This window comes from Mirounga leonina, unplaced genomic scaffold, assembly GCF_011800145.1.
Source record: "Mirounga leonina isolate KUSES-001 unplaced genomic scaffold, KU_Mleo_1.0 Mir_154, whole genome shotgun sequence".
NCBI lineage: Eukaryota > Metazoa > Chordata > Mammalia > Carnivora > Phocidae > Mirounga > Mirounga leonina.
The window spans coordinates 37,647,572-37,671,137 of NW_023270389.1; the positions used below are offsets into that span (position 1 = coordinate 37,647,572).

Here is a 23,566-nt window from a genome sequence, read left to right on the forward strand (position 1 = left end):
TTCTTCTTTTTGATTGCAAGCATCTAAAAGGTAAGAAGGGTATCTTACATCCTTACAGCAGAATCATTCCAAGAGTAGGAGCAACTACCATTTAACAGTACTGTAGTAAAAAACAAAAAAACAAACCTTAAAACATGGTGGGTTTTTTAAAAAAATAGTTATTTATTTGGGTAAACTCTACACGGTGTGTGGGGCTCAAACTCACAACCCCAAGATCAAGAGTCCCTTGCTCCTCCAACTGAGCCAGCCCAGCATCCCAGAACATGGTGCTTTAGAATGTACACCTTACACCTTAAATACACTAGCTGTTCTTCTCTATATTAATTGCCAGTATGTCCTTTTTTTCCCCCCTCTTATTAATAATAGCTATTAACAGGATTGGTTATTTTACAGCTTGGAACTGCAGTTGGCTTTTTGCTACCACCAGTTTTGGTGCCCAACACACAGAACAACACAGATCTTCTGGCTTGTAATATCAGTACCATGTTTTATGGAACATCAGCCGTCGCCACATTTTTATGTCTTTTAACAGTAATTGGTAAGCAAATTATTTTCCCTATTGCTTAAATAGATAAATGCATGGCAAACATACAGAAATAAAAATAGCTGACCCTGAACATTTTCATGATAATATCTCCCTTTGCTATTTGCCTGTTTCATTCTTGCTGTTGCACCTGTTCAGATAATGAATGCTACACCCCCAGGGATGTGTTATGGGCAGCTATATCTATTTTAGTATCGCAAAGGGTTTGAAGACTAACTCATTTAATTTCTCTCCCTACTAACTTTTCTTCCTGGATAACTGTGGTTTCCAACATGCTACCTGCCTCCTGTTTGCATCTTCCTCTACGTGTTCTGCAGCTGACGCTAACATAGCCAGGAACAAATTCTTGTTATGCTTGGAAATGATGCAAAGAGGCTACCAACCTTTTTCTCTTTTTTAATGAGAAATCCTCCCAAGGATCCCCATTTTAACAATTAACCGGATCCGAACATGTTGACCAGTGAACGATCCTGGGCAGTGGCAAGCTGTTCAGCTGCTCAGCAGAGCTTGTTAGACCACTTCAGCAAAGCACTGTTCTCTCCACCCGTCCCTGAGTCCTCTCGTCTGGGCCTGTCTGTTGAAGCAGTCAGTCAAAATCAGCTGCAAGCAGCCACACCATCAGTTTGGAAGAAGATTTGGGAAGGTCTGCTTTTTAAAGTTTATTTTTAATGGGAAACAAGTTTGCTTGCAGGGCGAAGGACAGGTTTTTTTTAAGTAATGTGGTTGCTAACATAACTGGAATATTGCCCGCTGGGCACTCAGGGTATCGTAACTTGATTTGAGGAAGAGAGCAACTTCAAAGTTGAAAGGCCATCTTTTAATCATTAATATTTACATTAAATTGCATGATAGCTGGAGCTTTAAAATGTGTAAGATTAATTTTTACCATGGCTATCATAGTAATGAAAAATTCAAATTTTGTGATCTCCAGATAGGAAATCCTTGGTTTTCAAAGGCATGTCGGTTGAAGACTGTTCTGATAGAGACTGCCTTCATAGATGAACTGCCCATACATTTAATTTCCCTTCCGATAATGAAAAAAATACTCTCTTGGTAGCATAGAAAGTATTCTGACATGCCAAATCTACTCGTGGTTGGTTTCTTTTTTTTTTTTTTTTTAAAGATTTTATTTATTTATTTGAGAGAGAGAGAATGAGAGACAGAGAGCACAAGAGGGAAGAGGGTCAGAGGGAGAAGCAGACCCCCGCTGAGCAGGGAGCCCAATGTGGGACTCGATCCCGGGACTCCAGGATCATGACCTGAGCCGAAGGCAGTCGCTTAACCGACTGAGCCACCCAGGCGCCCCTCGTGGTTGGTTTCTATGTTTCAATTAGGGGGTGACATTTTTGCTGTGTATAGACTATTGAAAAAGGACAAATTATCCCTGTACTATTTCCGCAGTTTAACAAAGTTTTAAAAGAAATCTACAGTTGACGCTTGAACAACATGGGTTTGAGCTGCATGTGTCCATTTATACATGGATTTTTTTTATAGTACTGTAAAAGTATTTTCCTTGTGACTTTATTAGTAAGATTTTCTTTTCTCTAGCTTACTTTATTTTGAGAAGACAGTGTGTAACACTGGTTTTTTGGGTTTTTTTTAAAGATTTTATTTATTTATTCATGAGAGACAGAGAGAGAGAGAGAGAGAAGCAGAGGGAGAAGCAGGCTCCCAAGGAGCAGGGAGCCCGATGTGGGACTCGATCCCAGGACTCTGGGATCATGACCTGAGCTGAAGGCAGACGCTTAACTGTCTGAGCCACCCAGGCGCCCCTTCACTGTTTTGTATAACGTACAAAATATGAGTCAATTGACTATGTTATCAGTAAGGCTTCTGGTCAACAGTAGGCTACTAGTTGTTAAGTTTTTGGGGAGTCAAAAGTTATACATGAATTTTCAGCTGTGTGGGGGATTGGTGCCCCTAACCCCCCATGTTGTTCAAGGGTCAACTGTATATATATATTTTTTTAATTTTTATTTATTTGACAGAGAGAGAGACAGTGAGAGAGGGAACACAAGCAGGGGGAGTGGGAGAGGGAGAAGCAGGCTTCCCGCGGAGCAGGGAGCCTGATGTGGGGCTCGATCCCTGGACTCTGGGATCGTGACCTGAGCCGAAAGCAGACGCTTAATGACTGAGCCACCCAGGTGCCCCTCAACTGTGTATTTTTTAAAAAACAAACTCTTAAGTCTACTTCTCTGGTATCCATATTTGATTTGCTAAATGACATATAGTTTGTATATGTTTTGTATAAATGGATCCTTTATTAGCAATAGGGATTATTAAAATGTAAAATCCACCTTCCTATGATTGCTTGTGTATCTTCACATCAATTCTGGTTTTCCTTTTTTTATTGTCTTTCATGGCTTTATCTCTTTGGAAAAATATAAGATATCTATACATGTGAAATCATATATATGACACATGTGTTTAAGCATATCTATATGAGATGCTACAAATATAAGATTTTATTTATTTATTTGACAGAGAGAGACACAGCAAGAGAGGAACACAAGCAGGGGGAGTGGGAGAGGGAGAAGCAGGCTTCCCGCAGAGCAGGGAGCCCGATGTGGGGCTCGATCCCAGGACCCTGGGATCATGACCTGAGCCGAAAGCAGATGCTTAATGACTGAGCCACCCAGGCACCCCAACAAATACAAGATTTTTATTTGTGAAAGGAAGGGGACAAAAAGGCAGTAATAATAGGTTGACCTTTGACATAGCACCTGTGTTACTTGAGAAATTAAAAGAGACCTATTCATGTATATTATTACTTATTTATGCACTCCTAGCTTCTGAGGAGACCATGGAGATGGAGCAGGGAAGAAAGGGCTCACTGTCAAGTTTTGCTTGGTGACCTGTAGTCTTAACCTTATGATACCAAGCATAGTATAAAAGCAAGATAATATACAGTTGTGACACGAATGTCTTGGGTTGAAAATCGTGACATTTAAACAAAAAAAATTTATCTCTTTTCCTTATGCTTAAATATTTGCTGTTGAGGAAGATAGGGATTATTTTAAAGGTCCTTAATTACTAAGAGACAATCCTACTTCCCTCTGAATACTTCCCATAAATACTTTGGAAGCCCAACCAAATTTTATAAAGTAATTTGGCTTTGCTGTTGCTTTTCAGCAATGTGACATATACTAAATTGGTATTCAGCACTCTTTCAAAAATACTGTCTTGAGGCTTCATGCCATGTAACCCTATTGCCCTCCCTCATGGAGCTTATTCATGAATGTAATCCATCTAGCATTATCTAGGAATTAACCCAAGCCTTCCACCAGATCTCACACTAATACCTCGTTCTTCATACCCCGCACGACTGTGGCCTCTAACATTTGGTGGTTTGGTAAGTACCAAACATGTTTAAAGTAGGCACACTACATACTTCGTCATCTAATCCTCACAGCCATATGAGGGCGGTACTATTCTCATTCCCATTTAATAGATGAGGAAATTAGGACACAGAATTGAAGTAAATGTAATCTATCCATGGTCACAGTGAATACTGAAGATGAAATTTGAGCCTAGGTACCCTAACTCCATATTTAAAAGGTTATATATAAAAATACAGCATTTTAGGGCGCCTGGGTGGCTCAGTTGGTTGAGCGACTGCCTTCGGCTCAGGTCATGATCCTGGAGTCCCGGGATCGAGTCCCGCATCGGGCTCCCTGCTCGGCGAGGAGCCTGCTTCTCCCTCTGATCCTCCCCCCTCTCATGTACTCTCTCTCATTCTCGCTCTCTCAAATAAATAAAATCTTAAAAAAAAAAATACAGCATTTTAATTTTTAATTAGTCTTGTTTTTGTTCCAGTTCAAATTCCGTTTGTATAAGTGGTAATGCAGTTATGTTTGAAAGCTATCCTTGTGCAGGAGGGCAGTAAACTCTATCACGTAACTCAAATGTGCAAATTAAAATCCTTACCTTCCTGATTCACTAATGTGAGTGGATGAGAGAAACCAGAAGTAAAGGCAATCAAAATATTCAATGTTAAGGTACTTAAACACATGAGTATATAACATGTACGTATAATTCTACTTTTGATTCTTATATTCAGGATATTTATAGATAGACTGCTATTGTAAACATTTAACAGAAATATGTTTTACTTAGTCTATAAGAATTTCAAGCCCCTGAGATAAAGTCTCTGACTTTTAAAAGTAGGTATTCCTGGGGACACCTGGGTGGCTCAGTCGGTTAAACATCTGACTTCAGCTCAAGTCATGATTTCAGAGTCCTGGGATCGAGCCCCATGTTGGGCTCTGCACTCAGAGGGAGTCTGCTTCTCCCTCTCTCTCTCCCCCTGCTTGTGCTCTCTCTCTCAAATAAATAGATGGATCTTTAAAAAAACAAACAAACAAGTATTCCTGAAAATGACACTGTATTCTGTGTAGCATTCAATAATTACAAGATTATTTTGCATATATTATATCATATAATCCTCATGACAACTTGTTATTTCCATTTTATGTATGAGAAAGCTATAGTTGAGAGACAGGAATTGATTTCTTCTGAGTTATACAAAGATATGAGGCAGAGCCAGTATTCAAACCTCTACATATCTTGTAATAAGTTAATATGTGGAATGTCTGCTTGAATCATACAGGGACAAATAATGAAATCAAAAGATAATGTTATTATTTAATTCCAAAAGTAGAAGTAGTCTTAAACACATAGATTTCCTTCTTATTCATCATGGGAGAAAAGGTTTGAATGTGGTGCCCCAAAATCCTTTGGCTACTTTGGAGAATAACTGCTTGAATAGTTTATTATTATTATTATTATTATTATTATTATTATTATTATTTATGTAAGCTCTCTGCCCAGTGTGGGACCCCGAGATCAAGAGTCGCATGCTCTACTGACTCAGCCAGCCAGGGGCCCCAGTAGTTAGTTATTTTATTGGCATACATTTTTGGTGGGGAGAAGAAAGAAGGCTATTGTTTTCCAGTTTCAAAGGAGAAAGAAAAAGCCATATTCCATCCTTTTAAAGGAAGCAACGCAGAGTAAGCAGGGTCATAGACCAGTGGTTTTCTTTTCCTCTGTTTCCTTTTCTTCATATAGATTGACACCCAACTTTAGTGTATTGTGTAGCTGATAGATACGGGTCTGATTTTGTCCAACAGGGCAGATGACTACCTGAAACGAAAAGATAACACATGTCTTCAGAAAATAAATTCAGTGGAGTTGAAGACTAATAGGCATTGTTTTCTCTTTGCATTTGAGTTCAAATCTGAGCCACTTATACTTACTTTACCAGAGTAAATAAGAACCTAGTAAGAGACTGAAGACTCAATCCCCATGATTACCTTATAAGCACGGTTTTTACTTTCTGAAACTTTGTTTTACAACCGCGTGAGTTGTGTATTGCCACTATTAACAAAAAGAGATATCTCCTATCTTAACTAGGACCCAAGGAGACTTTCAGGAAAGGACAACAGGCATCCTCAACAGTGCAAGGAGCAGATAGGGTGAACGAAGAGAAGGGATTGCAACAACTTAAACATTTTGTGTCTATCAGTCCTCTGATATAAGAACATTCAAAAGTAAATATTCATGAGTATGTCTCCTCTTGAATTAGTTGTGACTCCTGTAAAAATAGAAGTCTGTTTTAGTTTGATAAGTTTTCAGTATATCCTAATTAATCGATGTTTTGGTGAGCTCTGCTCCCATGAATCTTACCTGAACCTTTTCAATTCTAGAAATCATATCTAATTAGATCAGATGATAAATTTTGTAGCAAATAGTAGAAGAAAACAGTTACTAACTCAGGACAGTCCTCTAAAAGGTAACATAGCCTGGTTTGCTCATCTCTGATGTCACCTGTAATTACAAGTTGAACTAAGTTTAGAAATGGAATTGTTGAATACTTACTAGAATAAAAATTAATCTTGCTTAACTAAGAATGGACTAATCAGTGGGCAAGGTTGTGACATATTATTGAGATGGTTTTGCAGTTACGTAAATTGACCAAATCTCTGAGTTGTAGTCCGCTTCAGAGGACTGAGAGGATATTCTTCAGAAATTCATGAAAATGAAAGACTCACTATAAGACCTTCACTACCTCTTTAAGCTTGGACTGATTTAGTCTGCTCACTAAGGAAGATCCATGTATTTAATTACCTTTCCATGTGTGTTTCCAGCGTTCAAAGAAAAACCTCAGTATCCACCGAGTCAGGCTCAAGCAGTTCTTCAAAAAAGTTCCCCTGCTGAATACTCCTATAAGAAATCAATAAGGAACCTATTTAGAAACATTCCTTTTGTCCTTCTCTTGATCACTTATGGTAAGTGGTTTTCTTTTACTTTGATTTCTGTATAAAACTCGGAGCATTGTAGATTCTTTTCATTTAATCTAGTGGATTGAGCTTTAAGTAATGAGATAGGTTTGTTAACTCTAAAAATAAGGATGGCATAGTCATAAACTTAAATTTTGAACTAAAAGCAAAATTTCTTAATCCAATTTCTTAATAATTTCTTAATCTAATTTGTTATGTTTTTTAAATAAAGTATAATAGACAAGCACTGCCTTCTTTTTTGTTTACACCGAGTATTTTAAGCCCTTCATAAACTGCTGTAAGCATATGGGAAATGTCATCAACAATTCCTTTCTCTGCTCCAGTGCAAATTGGCATCTGTTTTGACCACTCAGTCAAAACTAGACATTAATGCGATCACCTTAACCAGTTCTAACTTGAAAAACAGTTCTTATCCTTCTAGGTATTTCATGATAGCTGACAGATACTCACTCTGATGCTGTAGGTTTGACTGCAGGCACCAGCCCATTTGGTTCCATTCAGAGTTTGCTGACAGTTTATTCTTTGTTTTTTTTTTTATATCAACACCGTTTATAATAACTGCCAACACCCCCTATTTCTGTCTTACTTGTCTTGAGAAGTCACTCACTGCTGTTCTTTCTCTTCTTGACATCTTTTTGGGAGCACATGCCCTGACCTAAATGCTCACTCACCCCTGTACCATGGTTACTGGATCTTTTTTTTTTTTCTTTTTCAGGGAAAATAACTGAACACAAAAATAAAACATTTAATGTAGGGAATTCCTAGGTACCTATCATCACCCAGCTGCAATGGTCAACATTTCACTATTCTTGCTTTCTCTCTTTCTTCTACTTTTTTCCTGGAATTTTTTTTCCCTGGAATATTTTTAAGCAAATCCCAGATGTTATATCCTATCATCATTAAATACTTCACCATGCCATAATTCCTTTTCTTAATTTTGCTGGTTCCCTCCACTGGTTAGCTTAAACCTAAAACACATAACTAGGAAGTAGAGAAAATACAGTGGGCGGTTATTATCTATAAGAGCAAATTCATTTCCGTAGCCTGTCGTTTAAGGAAGAAAGACTCCTACCTTCTTTATCTCTCCCTGACTCCCAAGATAAGACTTTCTTTGAGCCAATTTATAACCAGCCCCTTGTCACGGACAAACGTTCACACACACAAACATGCCTCCACGGGCATATATGCTGTGAATTCTAGTCTCTGCAATTTTGTGCCATTATTCCTTTTACCTGAAATGTACTCCTTTTTCCCCTTAAGCAGCCCTACAAGAGCTGGCTTAACATTTGCCTCACTTAGTCTCTAAAATAAATAAATCAATCTTCAAAAAAAAAAAAAATTCAGAAAGAAGGCATTGGGAAACACTGTGGAAAGTTCCCCAGGAGAGTTGGAAAACTTTCTTGACCTCATATTCTTTACTGAAGGGGTGCCTAGTTGGGGATCATGGTTTTGAATGAGTGAGTCACATCACACCTTTTGACAGTGCACCTGTCTCCCTGCATGACTAGTATTATATATATAAAGTTGGAGGGGCGCCTGGGTGGCTCAGTTGTTAAGCGTCTGCCTTCGGCTCAGGTCATGATCCCAGGGTCCTGGGATCGAGCCCCGCATCGGGCTCCCTGCTCTGCAGGAAGCCTGCTTCTCCCTCTACCACTCCCCCTGCTTGTGTTCCCTCTCTTGCTGCCTCTCTCTGACAAATAAATAAATAAAATCTTTAAAAAAAAAAATTAAAATATAAAGTTGGAGCAGACTTGCACATGGGATAGTCTAGATAGGGACTATACTCCTAGGACAGGTTTTCAGGATTATATACAGTGAAACTTAGGAACCAAATAGTCAAAGGTAACATTTTCTTGAGGTAAGGCTATTTGGAGAAAACGCGATCCTTCACAATGCCACTCTTGCTATTTGCTGTCTGAAACTCAAGTAGTCTAGGCTCAGATAACAGTATTTCTTGCTCTTATGATCCTTTATCCTCACTCTTGCTATCTTTACTCCAGTCTGGAATAGATGCAAGATCAGCATAGGGTAGAGTGCAGTGGAGTACCCTTAGACCTGTTTTCCTTGGCCTCCTCAGGCTCACCACGCTGGGTCCCTACATATATCTGAACTCAGTGGGAAGTGAGCAACCAAGGCCAGTTACTCAGGGTTTTTTGATACGATCTTTAGACAGCTGTATGTCTCATCCTGCAATCTTCCATTTAAACAGGGTTTGTAAGGGAACTTGACTACTTCTAAAATTCCTGCAAAAGAAGTAAGGGCCAAGAACAACAAAGATAATGTCAATGAAGAACAAGGTGAGGGGCACATTCTCGGATACCAGAATTTATAAAACAATGATAATTAAGATGCCACATATAATCAAGGGATAGACTATTAGATTACTGGAACAGAGTAACAATCCCAGTGACCTACTTCTCTGTATCCATTTGCAGGCTAGTTCGTATGATAGCAATGAAATTCTGCTAATAAAGAATCTCAGCGCCCTAACACGTCAAAAATTTACTTACTGCCGGTCAGTCCTGCACGTTCAATGCGAATTGGCAGCAAGGTGCTGCTCACCAGAGTTAACTCAGGGACCCAGAATGACATCTTTGCACATGCTATTATGATTACTAGGGCAGCAAGTGGGAAATGTCGCTTTTGCTCACATCTAAAGTCAAATGGCCATGTAAGTGTCTGGAAAGAGAAAAACTAGAATACAGCGATCCTCGTAGTCCTAGTTCACTTTCTCTGGTTTCAGTTACCCATGGTCAACCACAGTCAGGAAGCAGATGCTCCTCCTTCTGACCTATTACAGTGGGTCAACAGTAGCCTGACCCTACGTCACACAGCTTGTGTCATTCACCCCACTTCGTCTCATCACGTAGGCACTCTGTCATCTCAAATCATCACAAGAAGAAGAAAAATCACAGTACAAAAAGATTTTGAGAGTGACCACATTCACATAACCTTTATTACTGCATGTTGCTGTGATTTTTCTATTTTATTATTAAGTATTGTTGTTAATCTCTTAAGTATTGTTGTTAATTTATAAATTAAACTTTACCATATGTATGTGTGTATATATATATATATATAAATACAGGAAAAAACATGGTATATGTAGGGTTTGGTACTATCTGCAGTTTCAGGCATCCTCTGGGGGACTTGGAACAAATCCCATGCAGATAAGAGAGGACTACTGTATTTGCAAACAGTTCTAATGACTAGAACGTGTATATATGAAAACTAGATGTTTTGTATAAGAGAAACTATATAGTAAATTGTCCTGGGATAATTGATTATCCATATGGGAAAAATAAAATTAGCTCTCTATATCAAAAAAATGAATTGCAGTGGAGTAAAGACCAAAGGGTGAAAATTAGAACTTTCAAGTTTTAGAAGTACATATAGGAAACTGGCTTTAGTATTCTTAAAAGAATTTCTTGGGGGTGCCTGGGTGGCTTAGTCAGTTGAGCAGCCTTGGCTCAGGTCGTGATCCCGATGTCCTGGGATCGAGTCCCGCATTGGGCTCCCTGCTCAGCAGGGAGCCTGCTTTTTCTGCCTGCCGGTCCCCCTGCTTGTGCACTCTCTCTCTCTGACAAATGGGTAAAGTCTTTAAAAAAAAAAAAAAAAGAATTTCTTGGGACGCCTGGGTGGCTCAGTCAGTTAAGCATCTGCCTTAGGCTCAGGTCATGATCCCCCAGTCCTGGGATCAAGCCCCATGTTGGGCTCCCTGCTCAGCATGGGAGTCAGCTTCTCCCCCTGCTTGTGCTTTCTCTCTCTCTCTCAAATAAATAAAGAAATAAAATCTGGGTTGTTTTTTTTTTTAAAGATTTTATTTATTTATTTGACAGAGCGAGAGAGCATGAGCAGAGGGAGCGGCAGTGGGAGAGGGAGAAGCAGGCTCCCCGCTGAGCAGGGAGCCCAATGCAGGGCTCGATCCCAGGACCCTGGGATCATGACCTGAGCTGAGGGCAGATGCTTAACTGACTGAGCCACCCAAGCGTCCCATGAACTAAAATTTAAAGTATTAACTCTGATAAATCTCATAACTGTAATATTGGGTGATAAGAGCAAGCTACAGATAGATACAAATAATATATTATTTATATATAGTTCAATTACATGCAGAATAATTCTAATTGTTATTTATGGATGCACATATAATTAATATCTAAAATGATAAGCACTGGGGGTACCTGGATGGCTCAGTCAGATGTCTGACTCTTGGTTTTGGCTCAGGTCATGATCTCAGGTTCCTAAAATCCAGCCCCCTGTCGGGCTCCCCACTCAGGGGGGAGTCTGCTTCCCCTCTCTCTCCCTTAGCCCCTTGCCCACTTATGCCCTCTCTCTCTAAGATAAATAAACAAATCTTAAAATAAAATAAAGTAAATAAGATAAAATGATAAGCACTAACATGAGGTTTGGGGTTACCTTAGAAAGAATAGGAGAGAAGAACAGGATTAGAGATCTAAAAAATGAATCTGAAGCAAAGATGGCAAAATGTGAATATTTGACAAAGCTAGGTGATGAGTAAGGGTATTTGTTAAATTATTCTCTGCACTTTATTCTGTGCTTGAAGTATTTAATAATAGAGAGAAATAATAAACTTGCCTCGCTGTGTTAAGAGGCTTACCTAAAGTCCTACAAATGTGGGCACCTGGGTGGCTCAGTTGGTTAAGCGACTGCCTTCAGCTTAGGTCTTGATCCCAGAGTCCCGGGATCGAGTCCCACATCAGGCTCCTTGCTGAGCGGGGACTCTGCTTCTCCCTCTGACCCTCTCCCCTCTCATGTTCTCTCTCTCTCTCTCAAATAAATAAATAAAATCTTTAAAAAAAATAAAATAAAGTCTTGCAAATGTGCCAGGAATCAGCAGGATTCAAACCTAGTCATATGCTTTCTGATAACCAACAGTTTTTTATTTTTCCTTTTTAAATATTCTGTAATTAATACTATCTTACTAATTGCCTTGAAGTCTTTGATGCAGGGGTGAGATCTCTGAGGCAGAGTTTCTGTCTCCTGTTTGAACATTCACTAGCTCGAGTACATTGTAGGAGCTCAGCCATCCGTTCAGTGCTTCATTGCTGTATACAGTGTTCTGCGTGGAGACAGAAGTTATGGTTGGCATAGCTGAGTCTAAATAATAATAAATGGTGTAATGACAGAATTTTACTATTGTAAGCGCTAGTAAGTTGAGGTGTTAAATTGATCATTCCAAAGTCTGAGATGGAATGGCAAGCGTTTTTAGTTTTCTCTGGCAGCTGTCTGAGAAATACGTTATATGTTCACCATTGTCACAGAGTACTCCATATCACGTTATGAACTAGTAAATGGTACATTTATAATTTTCTGTTTATTATTGTAATATTCTGTTTATTATTGTAGGTATCATAACTGGAGCATTTTACTCAGTCTCAACATTATTAAATCAAATGATACTGACATATTATAAGGTGAGTTTCTGTCTATACTGTGTCGCATGCCCGGCCAAGAATGTTTCTTAAACAGTGTAAATCCTGATAGCATGATCATAAGATTAAAGATTTATTGGGCACCTGGCTGTCTCAGTTGGTGGAGTGTGCAACTCTTGATCTCAGGATTGTAGGTTCAGGTTCCATATGGGATGTAGAAATTATTTAAAAGTAAAATCTTAAAAAAAAAGATTTATGACCTTGTTGCTTTAAAAGATTTTCATTGGGCGCCTGGGTGGCTCAGATGGTTAAATGTCTGCCTTTGGCTCAGGTCATGATCTCAGGGTCCTGGGATCGAGTCCCGCATCAGGCTCCCTGCTCCGCGGGGAGCCTGCTTCTCCCTCTGCCTTTCTCTCTCGCTCTGTCTCTCACGAATAAATAAATAAAATCTTTGAAAAAAAAAATAAATAAAAGATTTTCATTTGTTTTCATTGAGAATACATTTAATCCAGTTTATAAAACACACAAAATGGAAAGCAGAAGGTATTATTGCTGTGACAATGCCTGTCTTTCTTCAGTACTTTTTATTTTTATTTTTTTATTTTATTTTTTTTAAGATTTTATTTATTTATTCATGAGAGACAGAGAGAGAGAGAGAGGCAGAGGGAGAAGCAGGCTCCCAAGGAGCAGGGAGCCTGATGTGGGACTCGATCCCAGGACCCTGGAATCATGACCTGAGCCGAAGGCAGACATTTAACCATCTGAGCCACCCAGGCGCCCCTCTTCAGTACTTTTTAAAAGAAATGACTGGTTATATGGGAAAAAAACAAACAATTTTAAAGGAAATCAACCCAAATATAAAGAAGTAAATATCAAGCTGTTACCTGTCTTAGCTTTTGAAAGGAGAGAGCAGTTGTAATATGTAAAAACTATCAGATTAATCTCCTTCTCAGACTTCTGTGAATTACCTGAGAATTCTAACAAAAATCATTGTACTTTCTAACCATGGAGGATCAAGAAAAATTTCTTTTATTTATCCCACATTTCAGGTTTTCTTTTTTTTTCTGGTTGGAAAATAGAGTGTCCTTGATATGGAAAATAGAGTGTCCTGCCCCCCACCCCCTTCATCCTAACAGATGTACTAAATTTCCTACTGTATTGTATGCTTAATTTATCCGATTATTTCCATTGACTGTGAAAGGTATGGGAATGTGAAAGATCTATTTGAGTTAGAAGTATCTGATTAACTTCTTTTGAAAAATTTTTTTAAGGGAGAAGAAATCAATGCTGGAAGGATTGGGCTAACATTGGTAGTAGCTGGAATGGTAGGCTCTATTCTTTGTGGCTTGTGGCTAGATCATACCAAAACATACAAGTAAGTGGTAGTAGATAAACGTATGGTGTACAACCCAGGGTATTCTGGGTTTAATGGAAACTTTGCTTTTTAATTTGAGAAATTTAAAGAGTGTTATTATTACTAAAAGACTTGGATTCTAGACATTTGTAGATTCCCTTCACTTCTGAATGAAGTCTATATATTGTCTTATTTTATCGGACATCCTTATTTCGACTTTGAGAATTTGGATACCTTACGAAGCTTCTTCCCCTCTAATAATAACCATGCACACATCTATCTTTAGAAGGGCTCATTGCTATTCTACAAAAGCCCTTTCTGAGAAATATTTGACTTCTGACAGAGACTTTATCCTGTTCTTTTCTCATGTTGTAAGCTTAAAAACAAACAAAAAATTTTGTCTCTCCTACCAAAAAATTGTTATCGAGCATAAGGCATTTTTGGTAAGAAGTTTTAGTGTAGGAGTGCCTGGCTGGCTCTGTTGGAGCATGTGACTCCTGATCTCAGGGTCATGAGCTTGAGCCCCATGTCGGATGTAGAGTTTACTTAAAAAAATAATAAAATAAATAAATAAAATAAATAAATAAATCAAACCTTGAAGGAAAAGTCTTTAAAAGCCTTTGCCTAAAGTGCTCCACACTGTAGCACCACTTAACTATAATATAATGCATAATATGAAAATACTGTATTAATCATACATTTATATAATCAAAATGCTAATACAAAAGAAGAACTTAGGAATACCAACTGGGAAACTGAAAAGGGGTTTCAGGGGCAGCATCTTTTGCACTGAGCCTTAAAAGAATAGCTATTTGTATATATATTTATGATGTATGATTTCATTTATCTAAAGCACATTTGTTAGAAGTCAAGATAGTGGTTACTCTTGGAGGCAGGGAAGCAGTGACTGGGGGGACCTTCTGGGGGTTGGTAGTGCTTTTTTCTTTGGTTTTGTTTTTTGTTATTTTTTTTTTAATTTGAAGTATAGTTGACATACAATATTATATTAGTTGCAGGTGTGCAGCATAGTGATTCAACAACTCTATAGTTACTCTGTGCTCATCAAGATAAGTGTGCTCTTTATCTCCGTCACCTAGTTCACCCATCCCCCCACCCACCTCCCCCTGGTAACCATCAGTTTGTTCTCTATAGTGAAGAGTCTGTTTCTTGATATTTTCTCTCTTTTTTTCCTTTGTTTGTTTGTTTTGTTTCTTAAAGTCCACATATGAGTGAAATCATGGTATTTGTCTTTCTCTGACTGACTTATTTCGTATAGCTAGATCTCTTCTCTAGATCCATCCCTAGTGTTGCAAATGGCACGATTTCATTTTTATGGCTGAATAATATTCCATTTTATATTTATACACCACATCTTCTTTATCCATTCATTATCGGTGGACACCTGGGCTGCTTCCATAGTTTGGCTATCATAAATAATGCTGCAAGAAACATAGGGGAATGATTATTTTCATTACTCAGTGCCCCCCACAGTAAGTGTAGCTGCCGTCTGTCACCATACAAAGGGATTATAATATTATTGACTATATTCCCTATGCTGTGCTTTTCATCCCCATGACTTATTTATTTTATAACTGGAGGTTTGTATCGCTTCCGGTCTTGAAGGAGTGGCCTTATGTAGGAACGTCCCCCGTGTAGACTCTGTGCCTGGCTACTTAGGCTCATCAGCTGGAGCTGGATTTGGTCCAGGCCAGAGGTCGTGGGGTGCTCCATGCCGGAGGCCACCCTGGTGGGAGGGCTGACTGGAGCACATTTGGGCCAGGTGGTCCCAGGGGCTTCATGCCAGGTCCACATTGGCAGAATAGCTGTACCTAGAGCAGGCGTGAGCCGGGGGGCCCTGGGGCATTCGTAGGCACTCTGTGCCCTGGCTGCCGTGCAGGGTGGCTGGAGCTAGAGTGAGTGCTGGTGGGGGTGCTCTGTACCTTGACCTGGAGCAGATGCAGTCTGGGAGGGCTCCCCTTGCAGGACAGATGGAGCTAGTGTGGGCTAGTGGACTCTGTTCCCGTCTCTCAAGGGGGAAGAGCAATGTAAACAGTGGCTGTTACCGGGATCTCCAACTCCAAAGTGAGTCCCAGCAATTTCCCCACTGTTCGGCAAACACTCTAGGGCTAGTAAATGGATTTCCTTCACTCATAGTCTAGTTGCCCCTTAAACCACTGTTGTTTTGTTTTTGTTTTTAGCTGTGCCCCCAGGGCAGGTGAATCTGCACGGCACAGCCCAGTGATATCTCTCCCGACTGCAGGTCACTGGGTCTATGGTGGGGTTCCTACTGTCACCCTGTCTCTGTCTCTCCTGCTGTTCTCTGTGTGGTCCCTCTACCCTTTATCATGCAGGAGCTGTTCAGTCAGTCTTCAGTTCTTCTTCAGGAGGAATTGCTTTCTGTGTAGATTCTATGTGTCTGTGGGAGGACATGCATTCAAGGTCTTCCTAGGCTGCCATCTTGGGCCTCTAAGCCAAGAATAGCTACATTTTTTAACAGGCAGAATCGTCCTATCTCCTTGGGAGAAATGAATGAATGGAACTATGAATAAGTGAATGGAATGAAATAAAATGAATGAATGAATGAAATATGGAACTGTCACCTATGTATCCTGTGTACCTGTCAGGGCCCAAGATATGTTTGATATCATTATGTTAGCCCTTCCAAAGACCTCTCATGTTGAAATTCTCCAAGATAGCTCTCCTATAATTTAATACAACACTTGCTGTGGTTTCATTATTGTGAAATGGTAGCTTACAGTGAAACCCATTCAATCTGTAGATAAAGGGAACATATGTAAAGGATTAAAGTTATTACTAGCCTTTGATCCACTTTAGAATTAGAAAACTTGATAGGCGTAGGAATGCCTTCTTTGTTGTCCTGATTTTATTCTCAGAGTAATTGCCATTCATTCACCAAACCTGTGTTGTGGCCATAGTTCAGCTAGGGATTGTGACAAGCAACATAGGGTCCCTGTCCTTGAGACATTTGTGGTCTAAGTGGGGAAAATAAAGCATTCATATATGAGAAATAATAATATAACAGACTAAAATAGATGTCATACGCCCAAGAGATGTCTGTCATGTGACAGTTATTTAGATTCTGAGATGATAAGGGAATTTGGAGGAAGAGACAATGTTGTAAGCTGCAGTGGTTAGGAAAGGCATTTTGGAAGAGGTAGAACTTGAACTCAGTCTTGAGATACAGTGAGGGAACTATCCCACTTGGTGGAACAGAAACGATTTGATCCATATGAATATTCCTTCTTGTCTGAACATTGGATAGGGTGTGAGTTTTGTCGGTTGCTGCTTTGAAGCTTAAATGTAAGCTTTAAAGCCCATGCTTTGGTGGAAACATTTTCCATACAAGAGAAACCCAATCTTGGAAACCAAGGCATTTATTACCATATGGACAGACCAATGGTTAGCGACGTGATTTTTATATACCTAGGAAAATCAGGCAAAATACTAACAATTTTGTTTTTGTTTTAGACAGACTACTCTGATAGTTTACATTTTGTCTTTTTTGGGAATGGTTGTATTTACTGTCACGTTGGACCTTGGACACATTGCCGTCGTGTTCGTTACTGGAGGGGTACTCGGGTAAGCATCGGGTGTGTAGGAGGAATGGATAGTACGCTGTTACAATTCTGAAGTATTACTACTGTGGTTGTACATTTTTAGTTCATTCAAATGTCCTGTAATATTTTAAACTTTAAAGAATCTATCCTGTGCACGTAAATGCGTAATTCTTTAGAAATTAAAAAGAAGTAGTTTAAAATTGGTTTTTTTTTTGATATATGTGATAAGTGAAAAATGGATAAGCCTTCCTTAGTCCAGGTAACTTTATTTAGCTAGAAAAACAACTGACTTCGCAAACTAGAGGTAAATTTTTCTCAGAAAAAGAAAACCTTAGAAACTGCTTTACTTCTCAGTTCTTCTGTCCTTGGGCTGATTGGTGAATAATAATAGGGCCTTACGTTAAGTTCAGAATACTCTGTTATCTGATCACTAGAATAGTCCTGAGAAGTAGAATGATTGCCTCAGTATGTGATATTGTCCCTCAGTTCATTGTATCTATAATTCTGGATTTATTTTCCTAGTTTCTTCATGACCGGTTACCTCCCATTGGGTTTTGAATTTGCTGTTGAAATCACTTACCCAGAATCTGAAGGTACTTCCTCTGGTCTTCTTAATGCCTCAGCACAGGTAAACCTCTGACGTCTCTCAAATCTGAGATGACTAGTTTGCTGACTGTTCTAGCGGGTAACAAGTTTAAAAATTGTTCTTGTTTGACAAATTCTACCTTGCAATGTTTCTAGAAGCTAAATCATATGAGTGAAATAGTTAGGAAAAGTTCTGGGGAAAACATTGCACTGATTTCAAAGAAGCAAATTTAACAATTATTTCTCTTGTTTTAGATATTTGGAATTTTGTTCACATTGGCTCAAGGAAAGCTCACGTCAGCCTATGGTCCTAGGGCAGGGAATGTTTTCCTCTGTATTTGGATGTTTCTAGGCATCATTTTAACAGGTAAGTTAGGGTATTTTCCTGGCAAAATTACTTATGTCATATTGTCTTTATATTTAATTTTCATGTCTGGTGATTCTCAATGGCTTGGCAGAATTCAAGGGGAAAAAAGAGATAAAACGCAGGATATTACTTGTCTTTTTCCAAGGATATGAATCTATTCATTCATTTTTCAGATTTTAACTTCAATACTGCTGTCACTATGCAGAGAAAACAAAGCCATTGTATTAAGAGTCGGTAAAGACTCTGGAGTGGACAGACCTGCTTCTCACTGGCTGTGTGACTTTAGCCAAGTTACTTCACCTCTCAAATCCTCCTTTTTTCACTCATATAACAAGGTATCAAAAAGTCTGCCCTACAGGGCTGCTACACGGATTAACTGAGGTGGTTCACAAAAAGCTCCCAGCATGTGTCTGGCACCTAGAACGTGCCTAATCACGTCAGCAATTATGATAGTGTGTGGTCATGGAAATAGCACATGGAATGATTAGCCAGTTCTTACCCTTGTTAGGGATAATCAGAATAGACACAGGCAGGAACGAGAGTAGAACCCAACCTGCCCGACCGCCAGAGAAAGAGCACAGAAAAGGGCTTTTATTTATGTTTGTCTGGGCGCATGAATGTAAAAATGGATTTAGAAGCAAAGCTTAATGTCCAGCAGTGTTTCTGCACCCACGTTGCTTCTCCTGTTAGCTCCCTTGGCTGATTTCTTTCTGCATTCCTTTTCCCTATTCAGATGGCAGTGTAAACTCTTTTTATACAATGTACCTACCAACCAAGCCACATATGCTGCCTCCTCCCCTTGTACTTGATGCTCCAGTGATCCCAGATACCTCCGGTGCCACATTCTTGGCTCTTCTACTCCTGTCTCACATTCTTTGCATATACCATTTCCCGCCTGCCCAGAATGCCTTCCTCTCTCTTCTTATCGCTTGACAAGTTCCTACTCATTTTCCAAGTTTCGATTCAAATGTGTCTCCTCTGGCAAACCTTCCGTGATTGTGTCTGGACTGACAGAGGCATTTTTCCCCCCCAGGCTCCCACTACACCTTCTACATAACCTACGGGGTTGGGCGCCTGGGTGGCTCAGTTGGTTAAGCGACTGCCTTCGGCTCAGGTCATGATCCTAGAGTCCCGGGATTGAGTCCCGCATCGGGCTCCCTGCTCCACAGGACGTCTCCTTCTCCCTCTCCCGCTCCCCCCTCTTGTGCTCTTTCTCTCTCTCTCTCTCTCTCTGAAATAAATAAATAAAATCTTTAAAAAAAATTAAATAAATAAATAAATAAAAAATAACCTACAGGGTTGCAATGACCCTGCAGTATTATAATCGTTTGCATGTCAATATTTCCTTAGATTGGAGGGTGCTCTAGGGAAAGAATTGTGCTTCTCATCTTTGTATCTTTGGTTCCTAGCATCCTGTATTTGTTCACTAATGAATGAATTGCTAATTAAGTTAGTGGCTTAGGGAAGCACTAGCATTTTTTTCTTTTTCTTTTTTTTTTTTAAGATTTTATTTATTTATTTATTTATTTATTATATTTTGTTTATCTCTGTCAGGGAGAGAGAGAGCACAAGCAGGGGGAGTGGCAGGCAGAACAGGCATAGGGAGAAGCAGACTCCTTGATGAGCAAGGAGCCCAATGTGGGACTCGATCCCAGGACCCCGGGATCCTGACCTGAGCTGAAGGCAGACGCTTAACCGACTGAGCCACCCAGGCATCCCTAGCATTTTTTCATGCTATGAGGATGCTATTGAATATGATGGTACTACAGTGTGCTAAATGTGACAACATCAAAAAAGACTTTGTACTGCTTAGAGAAAAATATATTCATATATACTCTTTGGTAACTCCACTGATGTTTCTCTGTTTCAGCATTAATCAAATCTGATCTCAAAAGACACAATATAAACATAGGAATTGTGAACGGTGATATTAAAGCTGTAAGTAATGAGCATTTTTATGATTATACTATTGAGCAATGTGTGAAATCAATCTGTCTAGTCAGCTATTTTGTATTCCCGAGCCAACTGTTGATCTGTCATAATGGCATATGCCAGATGCTGTAAGGTTTTTTTTATCTCCTGATTCTTTTTGTAGGTACCAGTTGAAGATAGTCCCATAGAGCAAGAATCCAAAACTATGATGATGTCCAAGCAGTCAGAATCGGCAATTTGAGGTGAAAGAAGAAGTTAACATCATGTGATAGTTGAGCAGTAAGGCTTGGTTTATACATGGACAGGAGATGGATACTTAATTGAAAATTATTATGTGACCTCTGACTATGGTTACTATCTTGCTTCATTGTTAACGTAAGCAAGATTTTGCTTAAGAGACTTCGGCTCACATCCTATTAACACTACCATTTATCTACTGAGCATCCCATTGTTAATCCCCTACTGCTGATCAAAAGTAAGCTTCTTGACGTGTATTTTCCAGAAGTGTTTTCTTTTCTATGGAAAATAGACGGTCAGAGGCTTTCTAAAATAATAATGTGGAGGTCTAATCCCCTTAGGTTACAGAGGAGTATATACCATTTAGAACCAAGTGTGCAATATATCCCTAATTGGCTCCCTTTCCATTATTCTGACCAACTGTCCAGTCGGCCTCAGTGGGAGTACCAACATGGCACTTCTAAGCCCTCAAAGGACAGCACTGGGATGAGACTTCCACGGAACCTCTTAAGATTTTTCTGGCTTCTTCTATTCTTGTTAAACAGTGCTTTGTAACATGTACTCTCGATGACCATCAAAACTATTCTGTGTACACGTTGAACCCACGACTTTGGTCTTAGACTCGTGTTCTAATTAAGCTAAGGAGCCCAGACACAGGCTCATTACCTGAGTTCTCTGCACTGCCTTCCTACCATGGCCTAAATGCTAAAACTGTTTTTTTTTTCACTCCAACTTGGAATAGAATGATTTTGTACCCACTGCCTTGTTTACTCTCTTTTTTTCAATGCAAGCATGCCTTGGAGATATTGCGGGGTCAGCTCCCGACCATTCAGAATAATGCAAGTATCACCATAAAGTGATTCGAATGAATTCTTTGGTTTCCCAGTCCACATAAAAGTCATGTTTACACTATTCCGTAGTCTGTTAAGTGTGCAGTAGACTGAAAGAACAATGTACACACCTTAAAGGAAAAAAGACCTCTTGCTAAAAAGTGCTAACCATCATCTGAGCTCTCAGCAAGTCATAACTGCTGATCACAGATTACCTGCTAAATAGAATAATAATGACAAAGTTTGAAATACTGCAAGAATTACCAAAATGTGACACGGAGACACAAGCAAGCAGATACTTTTGGAAAAATGTCACCAATGGACTTGTTTGATGCAGGGTTGCCACAAAACCTCCAATTTGTTTAAAAACAAAAAACAAAACACAGTATCTGTGAACAGCAGTAAATGAAATCACAGTAAAACAAGATATGCCTGTGTATAACTTTCTAGCAAGAAAAGGCCATCCTACATGTCTGTTGGCTTTTTCGTGATTTCTTGCATCACGCCTAATACTTTGGCTTGAAGGCTGTGGAGATAAATCTGTGGTACCGAAGCCCAGAGGTCTCATTTAGTGGAGACCTCTGGAAATGCTGTCTTCATTCTGCACTACCATGCGTATGATCGTTCTCCTTCGAGGAATACTGTGCCCGGGTACGTGCTCCCTCGGCGTGTTGGGGGGAGTGTATTCTTTTCTTCACCAGAGTGTACAGAGTCTCCACGCTGTTGGAAAAAAGTCTGCTTTGTTACATGCTCAGGGTAAGGAAAATAGGACCAAATGTGTTTCTACAGTGCCTACCACTTCATTTTGTTTACAATGAGAATTTAAATGTTGTTTCTGTCCTGTCGGTAAGCTGATAGGGAAATATCTTTACAATAATGACATCTAAGCAGCCATGATATTTACATTATGTCCACATCAACCAAAAAAAAAAAAAGTCAGATATACCCTTGAATACTCTTGAAGTGAATTAGCAATTCTGATTTGGGCATATTATATGCATTGCTTTATATTGAAATGATAACATTCTCTGTAATCAAACGACAGTAAATTATATAGAATCTTACCCTGGAGAATGTGTCACCAGAAGAACGTAGCTGGGAATCAGGAGCTCTGGGTCAGTGACCTGGATCTATTTTTAGCTGTCACTCGCTGGCATCCATATAATGAATGTGTTCACTTTGATCTCAGAGATCTTTTTTGAATCTTAAATGCCGTCTGTCATGGGCTAGACCAAATCACTGAACCACAGGAACTTAATTCTAGCTAGAGAAGAATCCCCTGGAGAATTGAATCAACAGCTGTGATGGATACTTGGTGGATATGGGGACTTTAACATCTGTTTTTGCTTTTTCATTCAGTTGGTGATAGTGCAGGCAGAATATGCTGAATCATTAACTTCCTTAGATACTGACAGGTTTTATGGCCAAAAATATATTCTAAGATCCCTCCTAAATAATTATTTTTATTTGTGAACTATCAATTGTTTAAAATAATCACATACTTACTGAGTTCCTGAGCTTTTGAAAAAAATTACAGATAAAAGTTGGGCTACTTTGTTTCTGAAAAGCAGCGTATGCGTATGTGATGTGTGTCTTTGTTGATTAGAAAAAGGATGAAATATTATGTTCCAAAACACAAAATGGATTGATAATTTTTTCTATATTTTGAGTTAAAGTTGTAACATGTCAAACAAGAATGTCATATAATTCTGTCTTATCTTTGGAAAATGGAGTTGGGTAACCAACACTTGTGTAAGTTTTAATGAAGTGCTTTTAGAAAGAAATTGGATGCTTTCAAAAGCTGTTGCATTTATAAATGTGGCAAAACAAACAAACACTAGCTTTTGTGAATGTTGGAGCAATGTCTTTAAAAATATGTTTGTGTATAAACTCAGAGCATTGCCAGAAGAATGCCTGTCTGTATTAAGTCATCTTTCATGTTCTAATTTTTGCTTTTTGTACTATTGGTCGGTATGCTTGTCCTTCAGTGTTTCAGACCTGAAATAAATTTATTTTTTTAATGTTCATTTTGTATGGGCTTTTTTTTTTAAGTTCTGATGCTTAGGTACACATAGGGAGTGGAAAGGGACTGTAAGATTTCAGAGTGGGCCAAGGAGGGAGTTTTGTGGAGCACAAGGAAACGAAGGCCCCCAGGGTCAGGACGAAAACAGCAAAGTAGCAAGGGCTTAATCTCCTCTCCTTTGTGCCTAACTCCTCCTTGGGCAGATAGGTGCCTAGCATGAGCCATCTGGGGATGGCTACATCTAAGCTGCAGACTTTCCCTTTTTCTCCTGGTAGCATGTACCTGTATGGGACCTGATACCCCACAGCAGATGTCATTTTTTCCTCAACGCCTTGCTGATTAATATCATAAAACCAAACTATAACTTTCTTCATTGAAAAATCGGGTATGATGAACGCTCATTCTTTATAAGCTTCAGTGA

The 23,566-nt window shown here is 39.2% G+C and overlaps 1 protein-coding gene across 2 annotated transcripts in view; it reads left to right on the forward strand.

Annotated features, from left to right (window-relative positions):
- Positions 1-23,147, forward strand: part of FLVCR1 (FLVCR heme transporter 1) — a 28,793-nt gene extending 5,646 nt beyond the window's left edge. Inside the window, exons 2-10 of one of the 2 annotated variants that reach the window (XM_035010524.1) lie at positions 394-538; positions 6,691-6,831; positions 12,214-12,281; positions 13,511-13,614; positions 17,083-17,193; positions 17,694-17,799; positions 18,012-18,123; positions 19,994-20,061; positions 20,219-23,147. In XM_035010524.1, the coding sequence (XP_034866415.1) occupies positions 394-538; positions 6,691-6,831; positions 12,214-12,281; positions 13,511-13,614; positions 17,083-17,193; positions 17,694-17,799; positions 18,012-18,123; positions 19,994-20,061; positions 20,219-20,296 (933 nt within the window). In that variant the 3' untranslated portion in view covers positions 20,297-23,147. Of the gene's footprint in view, positions 1-393; positions 539-6,690; positions 6,832-12,213; positions 12,282-13,510; positions 13,615-17,082; positions 17,194-17,693; positions 17,800-18,011; positions 18,124-19,993; positions 20,062-20,218 lie in introns of those variants that run through there. The other variant, XR_004680260.1, reaches the window with a different exon arrangement.
- The last annotated feature ends 419 nt before the right edge of the window (positions 23,148-23,566 follow it).